The 21,617-nt window shown below is 37.2% G+C and overlaps 2 protein-coding genes across 3 annotated transcripts; one reads left to right on the top strand and one right to left on the bottom strand.

Moving 5' to 3' along the window:
• Positions 1-5,433: 5,433 nt before the first annotated feature.
• LOC113341323 (7-deoxyloganetin glucosyltransferase-like) lies at positions 5,434-10,183 on the top strand. Of its 2 annotated transcripts, none has more exons than XM_026586238.1 (2): positions 5,434-6,082; positions 8,702-10,183. In XM_026586238.1, the coding sequence occupies exon 2, from the start codon at positions 8,920-8,922 to the stop codon at positions 9,658-9,660; it is 741 nt and encodes a 246-aa protein (XP_026442023.1). In that variant the 5' UTR covers positions 5,434-6,082; positions 8,702-8,919; the 3' UTR covers positions 9,661-10,183. The 2 variants fall into 2 exon arrangements, with proteins under 2 accessions (XP_026442023.1, XP_026442024.1); XM_026586239.1 differs by having other exon boundaries at positions 8,702-8,915.
• Positions 10,184-13,784: 3,601 nt separating this feature from the next.
• LOC113341303 (disease resistance protein RPP13-like) lies at positions 13,785-16,667 on the bottom strand. The gene is made up of 2 exons (XM_026586230.1): positions 15,084-16,667; positions 13,785-14,170 (listed from the first exon to the last, which is right to left on the bottom strand). The coding sequence occupies exons 1-2, from the start codon at positions 15,599-15,601 to the stop codon at positions 14,164-14,166; spliced, it is 525 nt and encodes a 174-aa protein (XP_026442015.1). The 5' UTR covers positions 15,602-16,667; the 3' UTR covers positions 13,785-14,163.
• Positions 16,668-21,617: the final 4,950 nt, after the last annotated feature.

Genomic DNA, 21,617 nt, shown 5'->3' with positions numbered 1-21,617 from the left:
TGATACAGTCTTCCCGTCGTTAGGGGGAGATAAGAAAATATATTTTCTAAGGGAACGACAGGAATTGTTGTGGTGTGTTCCCACTGTCTCATATTTATTCTTGTACTCCACAAATGTAAGTGTGAAGTGACAATGAATAATCGATTTTCAGAATGTACACTGATGTCGCTAAAGTGATGAGATTAGACATACCAGCTGCAAACTTACCTGCAAGGCTACGAATCTTCAATAAGGAATATACACCATAAGGTGTTGCAACTATACTTATTGGAAGTGTGGTTGAGGATGTGGCTCCAAAAAGGAAGATGGAAAGACCACCAGGTTCGATCAACGCTCACCTAGAAAGGAAGTAGATGAGTCAGGAACAACCTAATTTGTATCATTAATGAAATCACCTCATTTGATTGTCTCTGATTATTCCCATGAATCAATACTGGAGGACGCTCCGAAGTTTAATGATTCCAGAGAACAATGAAATCCTAAAGGATTATGAGAACCACACGAGTCGATGGAAAGATCGTGCGAACATATTAATGATTATTTTTATATATAGTTGCTCAATAAAATAGAGCACGATGATATCGAACCATACTTCTTACTGTTTAATGTCAACAAAGAGCATATTTGGCCTACACAATCCAGGTAGAACTTGATTCTTTGACAAATATACATGTATTTGGTGTGGTGGTGCTAACCAACCAAGTGTATAACCTATGAGACATACATGATTATTCTTCATAAAGTACAATGGCAAGAATGAAGTCTCAAAGTATCATGACTCGCCTTGTTGCGAGAGGTTTCTAACAAAGCCCTCGAATTGTCCTCTTGTAAAAAACATTATAGCGTTCCGCTACTTAGTTAGCTTGGTAATTTCAAAAGGACTTGAAATGCAGCATATGCATGTGGTTGTTACGTATCTCTGAAAGAATCAAGAGATAAAAGATATTTACAAAAGTACTTGATAGCCTTTTGTTGCCCAAATCAAGTGACTCTAAACCACAGAGCGTGTTTACAGTTAGATAGAACGCTCACTTATAGATAGAAGCAATCCGGAGGATGTGGTATACCCATCTAAGTGGCTATTTAATTTGGAGGGGATAGACAAGTAAGTTATTTTTCCTTGTGTATTCACAAGAAAGTTCTTGATTTGGAATTGTATCTATCTATGTCGATGGTACATACATGATGGGTACTATTGATGTAATAAGAGACCTTAAAGCTATTTGAGATCCGAATTTGAGGTGAAAAATCTGGGGAAAGCTCGACCGAATATTGAGTTTGTGGTATATTATTCCACCAGTTTGCATATGTCCAAAGTTGTCAGGAAATTTAACAAGGACATTGCATCCTTCTAGCATTCCCATGATTAGTTGAGGTACAAATGTAAGTAAATGACCATTTCGTCTAAAGGAAGATGGCGAAGATGTGTTGGGAGATGAAATTCCCTTATCTAAGTGCAATAGACACATTGTTGTACTTAGCATAATGTACTCGACCAAATATTTCATCCTTAGTGAATTTGTTAATTAGCTAGATATAGCTTAGCGCCGACACAGTGTCTTTGGAATGGTATAATGAATGTAACCATATACTTAAAAGGAACCATTGACATGAGTTTGTTTTATCCCTACAAAGACATAAAGAGGACTGCTAATGGAATGCAACACTAAAGTTGTTGATTATAAAGGAATAATAATATCTTATCCAATGAAAGTAAACAGGGGAGGGGGGGGGGGACATGATTGACTTATTTACTAAGTCATTTCTATATTCACTTTTGGAAAGTATATGACTAAAGGAACTGTCTGGAAACTGCTCTGAATGGAATCAGGGGGAGATGCCGACATCATGGGGAGGATCCAAGGATATGATGTCGATATATCTTACTTCGAAATTGAAGCTGTGTTGTACTCTTTTTCCCTTCGATTGAGAATACTTTTTCCCAAAGGGTTTTGTTACTCTACAAGGTTTTTAGCGAGACAATACTAAAAACATCAAGTATGTTGAATGTTGAAGACATAAAGATCGCGTTGATGTTAATTACTGAAAATATCTGAATCAAAGAGATAAAACGCGATAGTCCGTTAAGCAACGTAATTTTCAGAATCAACAACAAGGTCTTATAAACATTCAAGTCACCAAAGTAATGTGTGATAAACTCCTTTTGACTGCATTAGACTAATGAAAATTGTCTTACATCAGGGGGAGCATCTAATGGTGTGTTGAACTCTTTTCATTCACCGAGGTTATTTTTTCTCACAGGGTTTTGTTGCTCGGCAAGGTTTTTAATGAGACAACAAGAAACACCGGGAATTAACTTCCCAACTAAGGCTATTGTCTTTTCCACAAGAATTTTCTGCCTAAGAAGTTGTGAAGAAACTAATCAACTTCAACGAAGCAAAGTGATCAGCTGCAACAGATCACCTTTACTTGCATCTGTCAAGTTACTCTTTCCCCTTCGTCAAGGTTTTGTCCCTCTGGGTTTTCTTGACGAAGTTTTAACAAGGCAACTAATTGGACTCGTCGGTTTTTGAAGATCGTACTGCATGTGATGAACTACATGTAAAATACGAGACAACATGTGAAGTACTACATGTGAAGAGTTGTACCAAGGTTTTATCCCACTGAGTTTTTCCTTGTCAAATTTTTAATGAGGCAATTGATTTCAGCACAAGTCATCAAGGAGAGAACGATATTTGAAGAACTACATTCAAAGCACTATATGTAAAGCAATATGTATAAAGTTTTGTTATTGAACCGCACAAGGGGGAGTGTTATACGGCCTATGACCCATGGATGTGCGGTCCATTAAAATACTAGAATTTTCTCTTCTCTGATATAGATAGAATACTATACATGTGTAATAAGGTTCCCTCTCTAGCTAATAGAAATGTTTTTCTCTTTCTTTTTTATATCTTTCTTATTATTACTCCAAAAGATGATTCTATTTTGTTTTACATAATAAAAAGATCTCGTTTTTCATAAGTTCTGTACCAGGTTTCTTTTTCGTTTTGGTCTATTTACAAACGGAAGTTAGGACCACAACTCCACAAGAAAAAGCAGTCAGGCTTTCGGTGGATACCTAATACAATAAATGTTTACACATTAAGGGCCCATCCCATTAGTTGTGGTGCCTTACCCAATAATGCTTCAAAAAGAACGGATACGAAGAAACGTGGAAAAGTTGAGAATCACGTAAGCTCCACGGTGAAGCTAGTAACAAAATTTCATTCTAAAGCGTAATAGATTTCATTCACCGGTAACCAAGTCGACTGAAAGCCCGTTGCATAATTTTCGTTACGAGGAAATCCCTCACGTTCCACCACTAACCAATCTGAACACCACTGGAAGATACTCTTCTCCCTCTCCGTAGCAAATAACTGCTTAGATCCCTCTCAAAATGTTATCTGTATGCCTAAAAGTCTAAATATCCAGATGCCCTACCTGTGAGCTGCATCGTTTCTTATAGTTTTATGAGCTTTACTAGGGGTAAGCATTTGGTAATTTCTATTTTCCAAAATCTCTCACTTGTCCTCTCCTCTATTAGAATAACCTTCCAGCCGAACACAGTTGCAATTAGTGATCCAGACAAGTTTTAATATTTAGTATTTCCTCCGTCCAAATTATATAGTTGGAGAAGAGATTTGTGCTTGTTCAACTGGATAGGTGGAGTTTATATTTTTAGGTTATTTTTGACACATGAAACAGGTTGAACTTTTATAAACCTAAACTTTTTCGTTTTACTGTTAGTACACAAACCTAAACATTTTTTTATTCTAAGATATTTGGGTTTTTCGTCCATATAATTTGGACCGAGGGAGTTCCATGTATTTGTGTTGTTTGAGTTTGATAATTCATCTGGTCTTTACAAAAACGTGTCATATAATCCCGAAAGCTAACATGTAATATAAAAACGTGTCATATGGTGGTGTAATAGTTTTTTTGAAAAGTGGAATTCATATTAATTCCCATCCATTTTTCAGAACCGACTCCATATACGCTCGGATTATCGATGGACACATACATATGTAAGGGGCGCAAATGGATTTAAATGGGAAAAATTGGACTAATTAAAGTCGAAAGAACATAAATCGGTAGACTTTGGGCAAAGCTTTTAGTCAAAGTTATGCTTCTTATAAATTCTCTTCCAAGGGAGTAGTTTTTGTTGCATTTTCTTTCAAAGCCATTCCTTAAAAGATCTTTGTAAAAACTCTTGCGGTATTTCCGCATGATGAGTGCGTTCCAAAATGCAACATGAACTTCTTACCCTGTTAAGCTTAAGCTCAAACTGTTCCCAAGCACGAAGACAAGTGGATATGTAAAGTTGCTGGTAAGTTGGTAGACATTTTCTTTTCACTTCTGATTTCAAAGGAATTTAATTATGATCCACAAAGTTGGGAAGACATGAAAAAAACGTTTTTTATTTCCTTTTTATCGTGTTTTTTAGGTCACATTTCCATATTGGACCAAGAAAACTATTTAACTTTACGGAAAATGAGTTATTTGTCCAAATATTTTTAAATCACGGTTCAAATGGACGGGTAAAAAATAGTTTGGGTGAAATAGCCAAAAAAAAAATAGTAAGGATGAAACTGGTTTCATCCTAGCTTAAATTTAAAAAATAGCAAGGATGAAACTGGATACATCCTGTTTAAATTAAAAATAAGAAAAAATATTTGAAAATAGGCACGATGAAATTGGTTACATCTTGCCTATTTTTATATTTTTGGCCATTTAAACAGTATCAAAATCTAACTGTCCATTTCACCCAGAAATTGTTGATTTTGATCTTTTTAACCAATTTTGTGTTAACTTTAAGGAGCCACATCATGGTGTCAATTTTGGGGCCAAACAAGGGGCCATAAAATGTCCCTTATATATAGCGCCCGTGCTTACACATGTTTTCTGCATTTTCCTCACCTCATTCAAAGAGGCCTTGAGGTACCTAAAATTGAGATATATACGTGAAATATATGTAGTTTGCTGGTCAATAACTGGTGAAAGTTGCCAGTTCGTTGAGTTTTCAATTTATGGAATGGCATTATAGGCAGTTTTGTCAGATCAATGATTCAATGCCCTGGAGCCATATAAGCTACGTAAAAGTGTCGGTTGCATCTTGCAAGGTGAAAGGAAAGATTAGTAGAACATGCATATATTTTTCCTTTCAGACATGCATGTTATTGACAACATCTTTTAAATATGTACCATATTATTGACAAATGCGTATGTGGTGATATCTGCTATATAGTACCAACACCCCTTAAATATGTACAACCAGAAATAAAAAGGAAAAAATCTTCGCTGTACAGCATTAAACAGGAACATGAAAAGTTGCAAAAAATAGACATGCATGATAGACTTGCTGGTTTTATTTTTCGTGTTGATTCATTCAAAGACGTAAGCAATCAAACCAGCTAGTTGTTCACTTCTTACCTCACCCACTTTCATACCCTACTTATAAAAACACATCTTTTCAACACTTAAGATGCAACACAACTGCAAAGCTTTCTGAGGAGAGAAACAAAGAGAATAATATATAGTCAGGGAAACAAAGAGCTAGTTACAGAAATGGGTTCATTGGGTTGTGCAACTCAAGTTACACATGTTGTATGCGTACCATTTCCATCACAAGGTCACATTAGTCCAATGCTAAAACTAGCAAAACTTCTTCACAGCAAAGGAATTCATATCACTTTTGTCAATACAGAATTCAATCACAAACGTTTAATCAAGTCAAGAGGAAATGATTCGGTTAAAGGTTTATCTGATTTCCAGTTCCATACAATTCCAGATGGATTACCGCCAACTGATGTTGAATCAACACAAGATATACCTTCTCTTGCTGTATCCACCAAGAAAAACTGTGGAGTTCCGTTTCAAAATCTCCTGACGAAACTTAACGAAACATCCGATATTCCTCATGTTAGTTGCGTGGTCTCTGATGGGTGTATGAGTTTTACACTTGCAGTTGCTAAAGAATTTGGTTTCCCTGTGTACCTGTTTTGGACTATTAGTGCTTGTGGTTTCATGGCTTATCTCCATTACCGTCATCTCCTCGAGAAAGGTCTCATTCCGCTCAAAGGTACGCAATATCATCTCAAACCCACATTTGCTAGGATTTATTATTAGCACATATAGTAAAAAATGCGATGTAAACAGTATAGTTTACATGATATTTTTGTGTCTTGCGTATTAGAGTTGCCTAACTAATCATTGTTAGGATTTTCACGGACCGTCGGATCCAGAAGTAGGGTCCGACCACATAACACCGATATTGTCCCCACTTGACTACCTGTTGCAGCAGGTGTGGAATTTTAATCTAAAAAGCCTCGTGCTATGTAAGGAGATGCCCAAGCTTATTAGGCACCACATGTACTTCCTCCTATTCCATGTGGGACTATCCTAGCTATACATATGTGGTTTACATCGCGCCACGTACTCCAACAATCTCCACCTTGGCGAGATCAAATCACCTCACCAATCCAATCATACTTCACCATCTGTATATGCTACCCATCGAACATGATTATTGTCACTACGCGCCCTTGAACCCTACTCCACCTTGAGTTAATGGGAAGGCTAGCACTAACTCCACCTTGAGCACAACCTTGTCCACCTAGAACCTTGCTCCACCTGAGTTAATGGGTGCGTCACTAACTTCACCATGAGCGTCAGCTCTACTTTTGGCCTTGCCTGCTGCACCTTGAGTCTAACTCCACCTGCGCTCTAAACCGGGTGACATCCACAACCACTTCTTCGTCCGGACAGTAGCCCCAACCATAGGCTCTGATACCAGTTGTTAGGATCTTCACGGACCGTCGGACCCTATGATGTATTTTCAAATGGTTGTAGAGATAGTGGTAAACAGGGTCTTTTCAGACTTGTGAAGAAAACAATTTTTATAGATTTAAATTAAACAGGCAACTAAATAAAATAATTCAAAGTTTTGGAGAAAAATACCAAGACTAGGATTCCACCATTGACCAAATAAATACTAAACTCTAAATAATATTCATGCAATTCTATCTTTAAAAATAATTTTAATATTTGCCTCAAATATATTCTTGAAGTAATAGTTGTAATCAAAGAGTATAAAACATCAAAAGTATTTAAAACCCAGCATGCTTCATCAAATTAATTCACAACTATTCAATAAAAACTAATATTTCAATTCAATCCCATGCAAATAATCAAATAATAATATTGCAAATAAATAGTAAAATTACAATTATACCAATTAATGTGGAACAATGGCTTCCTCCGTCGCCTTGGCTAATGGGTTTAGCTCCTCATCCCAAAAACATAATCATAAGATGTATCCATGGCTTAATAATGTGTTTTTATTGATGAAAATGGTGTAAAAAGAAGTTTGCAACGCTGTATAAATGTTACAGCGTCACTGTTACAAAGTGGAAGGGTCTTAAAAACAACGATAGTAGCACTAACTGCTGTAAAACAACGACAATTTGTTTTGATACTATGACTATTGAAGAACGACAGTTCAGAAGCGTCTGTTCTTCGTCTTCTTCAACTGTGCAGCAGCAGAAAATATTTTCTCTGGAAGTTTTTCTCACGCCTCTCCTGGTCTTTCTTTTGCTCCCCAATCTCTCCTGATGTTTTCCCCACCCTTCTTATGACTCGAACCAACACTTATATAGCTACCAAACCCCCAAAAATCTCGAGTGAATCCGACTTCTTCTTTTTCTCTCTTCTCTGCGCTGTTGAGAAAATATCTCTCTCTGATCTCCCTGTACGCGTTTGTTAGCTATATATTTGCGACCAAACTCTTATCAAGACTAGAACAGGACCAAGTAAAAGTCTAACTAGCGTGAAACTCTCCCTGAATCCTTTACCCATTCTCTGTACATATCGGGAAGATACGTATCTCTGTAACAACTCTGTTTATCCAGCCCGGATTATCCAGCCCATTTCGATTGATAAAAACGCATGTACCAACTCTGTTTAGTCCATTAACATCCAGCCCAAACGAATTTGGTGATCGAATCTGTCCCAAAGGGCCCCAAAATTTCAACCATGTTTGCTGTTCGTGAAGCATTTCATTTCCCGCCAAAATTTTCTTTTGAATTTGAGAAGATGACCTCCCCTTATCTGTGGCTGGTCTCCCTTTAGCAGCTGCCTGGATATAGGTCACCCCTTAGTAATTAGGTTACCCCTTATCCAAAATCAAAGGTTCGTATAGCAAGTGTCCTCTGGGGCATTTTCCGCACTTTTTCGGGGTTCCTCCGGGGTATTTCTGGGTGTCTCCAACATACTTCTGGGGTGCTTCTGGTAGTTATCAACGGAGGTCCAAATGCCGCATTTTTAGCCAATTTCTCCTCAAAGCCTTATTCTTCCAAAAACACCTACAAATACATAAAATAACCGAATAAGTACAATATCGAGCACTAACAATATATACAAATGAGCTATATTAGACACATAAATGCGTCTATCACCCTACTTCTGGGCCCGACCACATAGCACCGATATTGTCCCCACTTAACCACCTGTTGCAGCAGGTGTGGGGTTTTAATCTAAAAGGCTTCGTTGCTATGTAAGGAGATGCCCAAGCTTATTAGGCATCAATGTACTTCCTCTTATTCCATGTGGGACTATCCTAGCTATACATATGTGGTTTACATCGCGCCACATACTCCAACAATCATGCATACCTATAACGTAACATTTTTGTTTCTTGCAGATGAGAGCTGTCTAACTAATGGGTACCTTGAAACTGTAGTCGATTTTGTTCCAGGATTTAACAATATCCGGCTAATGGATTTCCCTGCATTTGCACGAACAACTGACCCCAAGGACAAAATGATCGACCACATTCTCGGAGAAACAGAAAATGCAACAAATGGGTCTGGTATTATCTAGAACACATTTGATGAGTTAGAGAAGGAAGTTGTAGACGCAATGCGGCGTTCCGGGAAATTATCATTACCTCCTATCTATACCCTTGGTGCTCTTCATTTACTTACCAATAAAATTCAGCAAACTGATGAGATAAAGCTTATTGGGTCTAATCTATGGAAAGAAGAACCAGAGTGTCTAGAATGGCTCGATACAAAAGAAAGAAACTCAGTCGTTTACGTGAATTTTGGAAGTATCACCGTCATGACGAAACAACAATTGGTTGAATTCGCATGGGGACTTGCTAACAGTAAGCAAACTTTCTTGTGGGTCATTAGGCCGGATTTAGTCCAAGGTAATTCAGAAATATTACCAATCGAATTCGTGGAAGAAACGAAAGAAAGAAGCTTGTTCCCAAGTTGGTGTCCCCAGGAGAAGGTATTGAACCATCCAGCCATAGGTGGCTTCTTAACACATAATGGTTGGAACTCAACTCTCAAAAGCATTTGTGGTGGTGTTCCGATGATATGCTGGCCGTTTTTCGCCGAACAACAAACAAATTGTAGGTATGCATGTACGCATTGGGGAATTGGTATTGAAATTGATAATAACGTGAAGAGGGATGAAGTTGAGGAGTTAGTGAGAAAATTGATGGAAGGTGAAAAGCGCAAGGAAATGAAGAAAAAAGTCATGGAATGGAAGAAAAAATGTGAAGAAGCGGTTGCACCTGGTGGCTCATCTTATGCTAATCTGAACCAGATGATTGGCAAAATACTAAACACTAGTGCTAAAATTATTGATTAATATTTCATTTTACAATTTGTTGAGCTTGGGTCCTATAATACTCAGGGGTTAGTTGTGGGAGAGTTTGAGAGATTTTAATGGAGTTAGCAAATCCCCTTTTAGTCGTGAGAGAGTTTGTCAAAATCTTTTAAAATCTCTGTTAGTGGTGAGACATTTATAGGAGTTTTTAAAACTACTTCAAAATCCCTTAAACTCCCTGTTAGTCGTAAAACACTAAAGTCATAGGGAGTTTATAATTTGGGGGAGTTTGAGGGAGTTTCATGATGTTTTTATGCTTGGACAAAATCTCTCAAAAAACAAGAGATTTCTGAGGAATTTGGGTTAAACCCCCCAAATTGCCTAGACTCTCTCACACTCACTCTAAATCCCTAGAGATTTAAATACATTAAAATCTCTCAAACTCTCCCACAACTAACCCCTAGTGTCTCTGGAGAGTGATGATTTGCTTATTTAAAAAATAAAATAAAATAACTACTGTGATAAATAAATAAAGGCAGGCTTATCCAACAAAATAAATGTAAGAAATCGTAGAGTGTATTAAAGTTTGTGATTATGGCAATGAACAATGCGCATGCTTTCAATTGATACATTCGTGAATCAAAGATATGAATCCGTCAAAGAGAAGCTTCAAATCTTATTTGCTATAAGCACATGAATAGCTTGTTCATGCATTCTCTTGCAATACAGCTTCTCAAGTCTTTTGATTTTTAAGGTACAAATGATTTCTAGTATTACAAATCTCTTCGGAAGAATTACTTGCAAACTGAATCCAGGTGGTGGTGATGATGATAACAAAATGACTTTTAACTCATCAGCGTCGGTTGTGGCAAGCAATATCGACATCTTAACACTAATTTTATTGTGGTTACCTGTGAAATCTCTTCTTGTGTTCAAATTAGTCTCAAAACAATGGTTTTCGCTCATCTCTGATTCTAATTTCAATCGCAAGTACACTGTTCGAACTTGTAGTCGCCCCATCCCTGGATTATTCATACAAAGTGAGTTTCCACAATTCCTAGTTCTTGACAAATCCAATATCAATGTTAAGCATGTCAAAACAAGACTCATTAACTTGGTGAATAATATATCAATTGACATCAAAAATAACAGAACCCGAATTCTACATTCTTGCAATGGTCTCATTCTTTGTCACAGTGGTGGAGACACCTATCGCATCTACAATCCAACAACTGGTCATAGCAAAACCCTTCCTATACCATCATCATTATGTGCAAGTTGGGCCATGCGAGGTATTTAGCTATCACATTGAAATATACTCTTCAAAGACTGGTTCTTGGAGGGTTTCTGGAGACCATGTGGTAGAAAACCCTTGTTCGTTAATTTCGTCTGGTGTTTTTTGGAATGGTTCACTGCACTGGATGCCATGCGGGAATCATATTTTGATATAGACAGAGAACTATTAAGAACCATGTCGATGCCACCCTCTCCCGAGGGAATGAGAGACGAAATCCAGTACTTCGGTGAGTCTAAAGGGCATTTGTATATTATTCATAAGGCTGACCATAGAGCATCGGAATTTGGTATATTTGAGATGGAGACTGATTATAGTGGGTGGATTAAAAGATATCATGTGAATCTCAACGAGCTACCAATTGAATTACTTGATGCAGATGTGAAACAATGGTTAGATGAATTACTTGGTTTTAATGAGAGAAATATGCCCGACTACAATGTTTTGTTTGATGACAAAAGTGAACCAGACTCATTTAAGTTAGTTTTGCGAATAGAAAGAAAGTATATTTCGTACGATACAAAGACCAAAGCTTCAAGATTATTTTTGGTGTATCACCTTCCTCTTGACTGAAATCACTGTGATGCTCAAAGCTCAATACGTATCAATGCATCGACTCTCTTGCTTCCGTTTAGTTATGATATACTTTTTGTTTAATGTCTTGATATATTTTGTGATCAGTTCCTTTTTGCCGAGTTGTTAAACAAAGTTTGAAATAAAGAGAACTTTAATAATTACTATCTATCTTGATCGATGGAGCAAGCTCTGGTAATTTAGTCTGGAGTTAATTCATGCTTCAATTAATTCCATTCTTTGAAATGAGAGAAACAATAGAATTTTTGATAAGAAGCACAACTTGAAGACTGATCAAGACCTGGGAATTGAGGCAAAATCTCAAATTCTAGCTTGGACTAGTGCTTCTGGAAAGAGAGTGCATTTGAACTATTCAACTTCAATTCTCAACAACTGCGATGTAATCTTATTGTAATTCTTTTTCTTTCAATTTGTTTTCATTTTCTCTACCTCTGGTAGAATGTAATTCTCATGTATATTCCTTCATCTAATAAATTCTTCTCTTCTAATAAAAAAAAAATAGAGCAAGCTCTACAAATAATTAAGTTCAGGATACTCGAGTTATCAAGGAAAGATAACTAGATCTACCTTCACGAATCCTTATGAAGTTTTTATAATATCTTTGATATTAAAATTCCAAGACTTGGATTTTTAGATATGTTATATTTGTATTGATGGTGTAGATCTCTTTAATATCTTTCAAACGAGATAGAACTAGTTTCTCGCCCGTGCTGCGCATGGGTTTACATCTCGCTTAAGAAATATTCGATCCATGTTTTAAAATCAATTATATTAAAAAAATATATATATTATTAGTGAAACATTCAATAATGAGTTCGTAACCTTACAGCTTGATAAAGTAATCAACAAATTAATAGAAAAAAACAATAGCATAGAAAAAAATTAAAATGTCATAGACTTATAGTCCTACATCTTCGAAAACTATAACATATATTGTGCTTCATAATTTGACTAAAAATTATATTGCTCCAATCTTTTTCTAATTTTTGATATTTTCTTAAATTTCATATATATCGAGTGTATCTAAACATGTGAATTCCTTTGATTTACGACATCGTGTTTATTTTAAAAGCGTAAATATATTGCGTTGATACCAATTATTTATGTAGCCATCGTACATGTATTCATGAAATCCTATGTATGTGTGTCTCATTACCGTGCAACAAATTTAGAATTTGATTATGATTATATATTATTATATATATAGACCAAATGAATACATGTATATATATGTATGTATATATATGTGCACATTGGAAGTTTGGAACGATAGGATGAACCCCAAATAATCAACAGAACCTTCGAATCAATACACACTAAGAAAGCGTAAGTGCCACTAAATTATAGGATGAACCCCATGTATCATATAGGGTGAATTGTAATGATGTGAACGTGTTGTTGTTGTTCCAATCGACTGTTAGTTCATTACATCATTAAATTAACCAGAGTTGACATTACATAACAGGAAAGCCTTTACTTGGCAAAAGAAAAATTGGACGTTCCCTCGACCCAATCCAGGCTTGCATTGAAATCATAAAATAGCCACAAGGGAAAGCTGGTAGTCTCATTGTCTATCCCTGTTAAGCCTTTCTAATCGTATGTAGGCGTATTGAACGGTTAAAACTCCTCTTTGTGTGGCATTCTCTGTATGTCATAAGCTTTGTATGGCATTCTCGGTATGTTATAAGAATAGAAAGATTTGCGTAAAAATGTAGCCAGTAGCGCATTAACCAGTTAGCCACAAAAGTGATAAAAAAAAGGATACAATAGGAAATGAATTTTTTTAAAGAGGGACCTACTTTTCATTACACAAGTTTGCCAGCTATATTACAGGTGAAAAACTAAATTAACATTAATCTACCGGTGAGTGAAATGATCCAACGCCTAAGCAGCTGTTTGCTTATTAAGCTGTCCCGCGCAGCTGCGTGGGACAGCACTGCTCAAACATGAATCAAGATAAACCAAATGCGAACAACAGACAAAGAATATACAATCGTCTTGCTTTCCTTGGAACAATCCATTTACAGAAAATCAATATCAACGGCCTACAAAACCATAGTAGAACAGATCATTTACATAAATGCTACTATATATGATAAACCCAACGAGTCAAATCAACTCTGTGGGCTGTGATAGTTGAGAGAGAGAGTACCTGTTGTTACCACAATAAATTAATCAACTCCGCATGCGTAGATGGATCTCCACGCTTGTCATCTCTTTGGATAAAATCAACATGTAGCATCTTAAGAAAGGAGAGGGATTTGAGATCATAGGTTAATGACTCTTTCACTTTTGGGAAATTCCATATGGCTAACTTCCGAAGAGAAGTCGGTCCTCGTAAATCTGGAAGAAACTTTAGAACTGGGCAATCAATGAGGGCCAACCTTTCCAGAGAGATGTTGCACAGAGCAACCGCGTTATTCTCATTCTCATCATTATTTACACCATAGCCTTGAAACTGATTGCACTCTTTAATTTCCACAAATTGAAGATTGCAAGTGCTTACCGGGAAGTATACAAGCTCGTCAATATTGTCCAAAGAGATGGCTGGCTTCTCACAACTGACCATACTAACTTGTGGTCGGTGCCGTGTAACAATAATTGCTTCAGACAAGGAAATGAAGGGATTTCTGTTAAACTTTTGCACCCCGTGATACTCATATGCTGAAGACAAGAAGGATAGGAATAACTCAATTCTTTTAGATTGAACATATCAGTAAGATCGAGTTGAATTAAGAAAAGAAATCCGCCCATATGTAGACTCTTTAAAGACATTGCTATAAGATCAAGACAGCTGCCCAATATATGGTGGCATGTTTTTAATTCCGCTGCAATTTATAAGTACCAAAAAATCCAGTTCTGGAAGGCGAGATGGATCACACATCCACGTGGGAAGGTCACACCCCATGAAGTTCAAATATCTCAAACTCGAGGGAGGTTCTAGAGCTTCAAATACTTGAAAGTTACATGACTTGTGATCCCACTTCATCATGCCCAACTCTTCTTCTATTTCATTTTCACCCCAACCTAGTAGTAATCCACGAAGATTATGTTCTTCTTTAAGATTTGTTTTCTTAGCATCAGTTGGGTCTTTCCCGTTCTCAAGATTCACAATAGTTAGCTCCTCAAGAATGTTTAGGTTTCCTAACTCTTGGATGCCAACATTACATTCAGGTGATGGCACCGAGTCAAGGCAAACTAATTTTCCTACACCGATATAATTTGGTTTCTCAGCTTAAGGTAAACAAATTTTAGATGTAATGAAACCAGGTAGTTCTTCAATAGGTGTAATGAAATATCAAGAAATTTTAGATGTTTTAAACCAGTGACAGAGTTGGGAAAGGTGGCTAACCTGTTGCAATGACTGACATCTAATTTCTGCAAATTAAGACTAGTGACAGAATCAGGTAGTTCTTTAATATCCGTACCCGAGATGTCAAGGAACCTCAAATTTTTAAGAAGATTTTTGACAGAGCCACACCTTTTTATCACCAAAGTATGCAAATTGTAAAGTTTACTAATGTATTGATCACCATGCCTCATGCCAGAAAGATTTATATTGGAAAGGTAGAAGTACCTTAAATGCTTTAACTTATTAGCAGCCGGAATTCTAATCCTTTTACAGCCACCAGCTATTGGACCAAAATGCAGCACACGCAATTTCTTGTTTCTTGAGAACAAGTAATCCTTCAGACCGTAGTTTGGTACAAGGATGATAACTGTCCGCAACTTCTTCAATTTACTCAAGGCTCCAGGACGTGCTGTTGATGATTCATCATCTGCTATTAATTGTAAACGTCGGACATCTGAAATATTTTCCAACTTGCGTACTTTCACAGTCGCACATTCACGATTCCCAACAGTGTCTCGTGCTAGATCATGCATCTTGCACGTGATTATGTCATCTAAATCATTCTTTACCACACCATCTAAAAATGAACTCCACACCAAACTATCAAAATATTCTTCGCCAATATCTTCTATCGACCGTCCATTTCCAATACTAGAAGAGGACTCCAAGAACCCTTCTGATATCCACAACTGAACCAACGTTTCCTTTTTAATCTCCGAAAGATGGAGCAGTAAGAGAAACATTGTTTGAAATTAGGTCAAGTTATCATAACTCAATTTCAGTATTGGTCTGATTTCGCTTTGACCTTCTTGTGTATTCCTGAGGCCAGTTTCTCTAATCAACAACCAATCGCTTTCTTTATTTTTCAAATGCATTAGACTTTCAAGGAATTTTGCTGCAAGTGGTAAACCACTACATTTGTTTGCTATCTCCATTCCAATGTTTGTCATGTTTGGGGTCTTTAGTGCTCCACCAGGAGAAAATGCTCTTTTCTCCATAATAGACCAACGTTCATGTTCTTGTAATTTTTCCAAATGGTACGGACGAATGCTCCCCTTTACAACATCCACAACCTGCATGCGACGTGTGGTGATCAATATTTTACTCCCTTGAGAAGCAACGAGCAACACATTCTTGAGTCTCTCCCATTGCAGAATATCCTCGTTCCACAGATCATTTCGTATCCTGGAGCTTCTCTTGAACCTTATGCACCAACAGATCAAAATTTGATACACCATCAAACTTAGCTAGAGTAATGGATTCCATAATTTTTATTAAGACGGTTTCCACATCAAAAGAATTTTCTACGCAGACCCAAATTATCCTATCGAAGTGTTCAATTACCCACTTATCATTGTAAACGAGTTGAGCAAGTGTGGTCTTCCCAAGTCCACCCATCCCCACAATGGAGATTATAGAAACCTTTTCCAAAAATTGATTGACAGTACCTGATGATGATTCGCTGGCCTTAGTTAGTACATCTATTATTTTCTTCTTATCATCCTCCCTTCCAACAATCTCTGAATCGATTATGCTGGATGCAGTTTTCCGGTTCCGTTGTTCACTGCTTCTACCATTGGCAGTGGTAGCAGCATGCATATCCATAGTTTGCAACTGAAACTTCTGCATATCTTTCGCAATTTCATCTACTACGATATTAATCTCCCTAATTTGTTTAGTTAGCTTACAACGATATGCAACTGGGTTAGATGATGAAAAGAAATCACGAGCTTTATACTTGAAGCTCTCTCTTTCGCTACGACGCATGGTTTCGTAAGAGAGTTCATCCATAACATCATCAGCATCATAAGCAACATCCTTGAGCCTTTTCAGCCAAAGGCGCAACTCATTACTCTTTTCTTGCTTCTCCTCGGCATCAGCTATTTTAGAAAGAATCATCTCTAAGGTGTCTTGAAGCTTTCTCAAGTCATTTTTGAGACTCGAAGTGAAACCAACCTTTTTTGGCGACCACAGGGATCACAAAATTCTTCAATAATTCTGTTACACCTATGATAAGGATTCTTTCCATGGCCATTTTGAGATATTTCAAAGTATAGAAACCACTTTATTGAAAAGAAGATTAAGAAATCAAGAGAATAAATCCAAGAAGCTATGATGTTTAACGGTACACCGCAGCTGCACTGCAGGCTATTCAAGTTTTAGAAGGTGTTTATATATCTCTGGATTCTGGATAAGGATTGAACTAAAAGAATAAATGCATTTTTAAATTAGTCATCCAGGTCACATCCAATCCTTTACTCTGCCATTGGTTAATGTTTTTTTCCCGAAGAAATCTCCGTCACACCAATCCAATTGATTTCAGCTTGGGTATGTACTACTCGCGTGTTCAGTTGTTTATCTTATGTTTTGGCCGGCCTGTAATTTGTTTCTTCAAATTATATAAGTTTTGTTGATTTGACTTCTCAATGTTCTCAACTATATGGCAATGCCTCTTTTGCCATCTCCTCATACTTTATTTATTTACATAAAAACAGGCATTATGTTTATGGCTTAGCCTAGCGCCGAAGAAAACCACACTACCGCAATTGGCTTTGTCTATAAAGGTGGGCCTAAAAGAAATACTTGGCAGAAGAAAACTCTTAGCCAGGCAAACCTACGGCTATCGTACACATGTGTAACATGCTAGCTTAAACTAGAATATCTACTAGTTAGTTGGAATGTGGAGGAAGTAAGCCCCATAACATCTTCTCCATATTCTAAAGCCGCGCCGGAGGATAACAGGGGGCCACTTATGTTGGGGTCATTGAAAAATTTGTGAGGAGTAGTTTTGGCCTTGTTTTTTTTGCACGGTGCAAGTAGAATTTTTGATTCCAAAGATATATAAAGCCACACAAACTGACCTCCATAATGCTTGCTCTAAGGCGCCAAATGACAACCCACACGTAAAAAAGACCTTTCAAGGATGAAACTTTGAAAAATTCAAGAATCTATTTTAAATGCTCAGTTTTGCTATCTACAGTCCCAGTTTGCAACTAAATTTTTGTCATTACGTGGGTTTTAGCTTGGTAGATGGCGTGTCTAATAACGTCCCTTGGAACATTTCAATGGGCGGAATCTGGCCAATGACTATACATAATAGTTTAGCAACAAAGACTTATCACCCACTCTATTGTCATCCTGGACATATTCTCCATGCCAGGGGCGGAGCTAGCCATTGCAAGGATGTGCTCTTGCATCGCCTATCTAGCTGGCTCCAAAGTCTATTTTAGGCCTAATAGGAAAAGAAAAGAATTATATGTAAGCCTATTTTTGTTCTATTGCTCCCCTAAAATTTCTTTTTGCACCCTCGTAATAAAAGGATGATTTTTTTGGACACCATTGTTTTTTTGGGACCATTGCTTTTTAAGACCACCTATACTACAATGGTAAGGGATTTCCTAAAGTCGTGAGTTTACCAATTTTCCCCTTACTCTAATTAACATTAACCCTACCTTAATAATCTTCAAACCTAATCTAAAACAAGAAAAACAAAAACTGCCGCAGTTGCACACCGTGTTGGAGAAAAACAGTTTTCCTCTTCTTCTTCATTTCAACATCGTCTTCATCGATTAATCATCGATTCATAAAACTTTCATCACCGATTAATCAATCAAGTATATAAATAGTTCTTCGAAAGCAAACCAAAAGACTCCCAGGAACAGGTCCACCATTAGGACATCTAGCTAATCAACCAAATGAAATTGAGGAAGAACTTCAACCGGAAGGTGAACACTTAATTCGGCATAACAGACGCAAGAAGAACCCTGAATCTTCCATGGGACCGATCCGCATGTATTTCCCGACAAACCCATTACTTTTAATTTGATTTTTCATCGGTTCAATTGAATAGAAATAATCAAAATAGGGTTCATCTGGAAGTTACAGTGCTGAGTTCGGTTAGAACGTGTTTTATTTTTACCCTAGTTTCTTAACCGAACTTCCTGATAAGAAGAACAGTTCGGTTCCATAGGATTTAAAACTAGGTTACCGAACTGTGAGTTCGATTGTTTCGCAAAAAATGTTGAAACTGTATTGTAACCGAACTCTACACATATTACCAAAAAAAAAAACCATGTAACCGAACTGTTCTATTTTTACCATTATGTTGAGTACCCATATAAGAACTCTGCCAACTATGTTCGGTTGTTTCGCATAAAATTTTAAAACCGTAGTGTAACCGAACTCTACCCATATTACAAAAAAAAAATTCATGTAACTGAACTGTTCTATTTTTCCCACTATGTTGAGTTCTTATATAACCGAACTCTGCCCAATATGTTCGGTTTGTTCGCAAAAAACCTTGACAAACCGAACTCTTTCCTAATTACATATATGTATGGAGTTCGGTTTGTTCGAAAAAAAGATGGACTAACCGAACTCTACCCTAGAACACAAATTTTTTTCTAAAGTTGGCCTGTTTTTCGTGAATTATTCCTACTAACCAAACCTTGCGCTGAGAACCTTACGTTGCATCTGATTCAGTAAATCATTTACCGGTTAAGCTAATATCTTTTGTTTTCTTGATTAGTGGCAAAGGTAAGAAATTCAACCAACCATTACCGGAAGATTTGAGAACTCCCACGCCTCGAGGCCAAAAACACTTAGCTTCCGATAAGTGTGGAACCAAAAATGCTTAGTTTGGAGGTGGGTCATTACCGGGTGTTTTCATCCAAGATGATGTCAATAGAGATAATGTTCACAATGTAATCCAACAAGTTAATGAAGAGATTGTGGAAGAGATAGGTAATCAAGAACATAATAAAGGTGGAGAAGAGGAACCAGCTGAAGAAGAAGAAGAAGGAAATGAGGATGACTGTGAAGAAGATGAGGAAGATGGACATAAGGATGGAGATAATGAAGATGATGAATCAGAGGAGGACTCGGATGAAGAGGAACAAGAACATGAACAAGTACAAATAGTTAAGAAAAAACCTAGGAAGACGCCTAAAAATCCTTGTGCTAGATATGCATACATTCCTGATGACAATTTGTGTTTGCCGCCAAAGAACCCAACTTATGGTACTCCAAGAGATGGAGGGGAGGTATTGTTTGGCTACAAAAACTCATGGGATGCCAAGATCTTCGCGACAAAGGTATTGAATCTTAACCATGAAGATTTCTCAGTCATTTTGTTATATTTTGACATATATTTTTCTATATATATTAGTATATAAGATATGATGTTGTTTTTGTAGGACCATAATAATGTTGTCCGTGTTTTGAAACGTCAAAAGAACAAGATATGGAGTATAGAGAATGAGTGTGATGAGGTCAAGTTGTCGGAATATGATTGTGCACTATGGACGTGATACAACATGCACACCAAAAATTTGATGTTGTCACTGTTACTGCACTTGCCGAGAGGGCTTATCCAGAGACGGATACCTTTCATCTACCGTTTGGTGAGATAGCAATAAATTCGGATGATTGTTTTAAAATCACAGGCCTACCAATTACGGGAACAAGTGTTCAAGAAGGATGTGATCCCTCGATGAGTAATGAACTTCTTGAAAAGTTGGTCGAAAAGTGTCTAGGATGGAGCGCTGACAAGGCACGACATGAGTTTAGAAGAGCTGCAAAAGAGCCTGATGAAGGTGATGAGTATAATGAGTTTGAGGCAGACCGCACGTACAAGAAGAAGTTGAAAAAGATCAAATGAAAACCTTGTTTAACGAGTTTGGAGGGACGAGATATTTGGTTTCTCAAGGAAAGTTGGTGATGACAACGGACAAGATTAAGCATTGTGTGACTGCTTATTTGTTATATCAACTAGGAACCATTTTATTCCCCGACACTTCAGGTCACGTGGTAAATTCCCATTACCTCCATCTATTGGACCCCCTTGAAGAGGTGAACAACTACTGTTGGGGCATTGCGGTTCTTTCATTCTTTCAAGCGGATCTCAGAAAAGTTTCGAGGCTTATGAGTGTTTTCTTTGGAGGTTTATACACCCTTGTTCAGGTACGCCGTTAAATTATCCTTTGTGTGTTTGAAACTTATATTTGCGAACAAACTGAACTTTGTTTTTGATAAGTGAATGAATATGTATTGTTACAAATCATACTGCGAATGTATCATTTGTGGGTTCTTCTCATAGGTTTGGGTGTGTGACCACTTCCCTAAAGTGAAATTGTCTCATGCTCACAATCCTTGGCCTTATGGGAAGCTACATCTGGTAAATATGAATTTTTGAATTCACAAGACAAGGGTAAGGATGAGAAGGTGTTGAGGTTGAGGGAGACATTGGATAATTTAACGGTTGAAGATGTGGTTTTCCATCCATACAGACTTAATGAAGATAAAGAAGAGGATGCAGAGGTTATTGATTTCTCACCTATCGCGGGTTACAATGGACCGTTGTTTCATCCAGGCGGTTGTACAATGTATAATCCTCGAAGAGTATTGAGACAATTTTCTTGTGTCCAAACTGTTCCACAAGAGGAAAAGTACAACTTCAAGGTGAAGAATCGGGGAACTAACAACACCAAAAAAGAATTTTTTTCCCAAATACGAACCTGCTCCATCAGTGGGCCATTGGAACAACATTGGGAATTATGTTGTTTCAACTGAAGACTTGCCAGATTCGTATAATGAGCCAAATGCTGATAACGAGGGATATATTGAATGGTATGAAAAATTTTCTCATCCTCGTGTAATAAACAGAGTATAACAAGCCCGTGCTGAGAAAGCGAAAGCGAAGATGGTGGAGAAAGAGGCTCGGAAAATTATGAAAAATACGCCTACCTGTAGTGATGAGGC

This window comes from Papaver somniferum, unplaced genomic scaffold, assembly GCF_003573695.1.
Source record: "Papaver somniferum cultivar HN1 unplaced genomic scaffold, ASM357369v1 unplaced-scaffold_29, whole genome shotgun sequence".
NCBI lineage: Eukaryota > Viridiplantae > Streptophyta > Magnoliopsida > Ranunculales > Papaveraceae > Papaver > Papaver somniferum.
The sequence above is the reverse complement of the archived record's forward strand: the minus strand, read 5'-3'. Positions and strand labels throughout refer to the sequence as shown.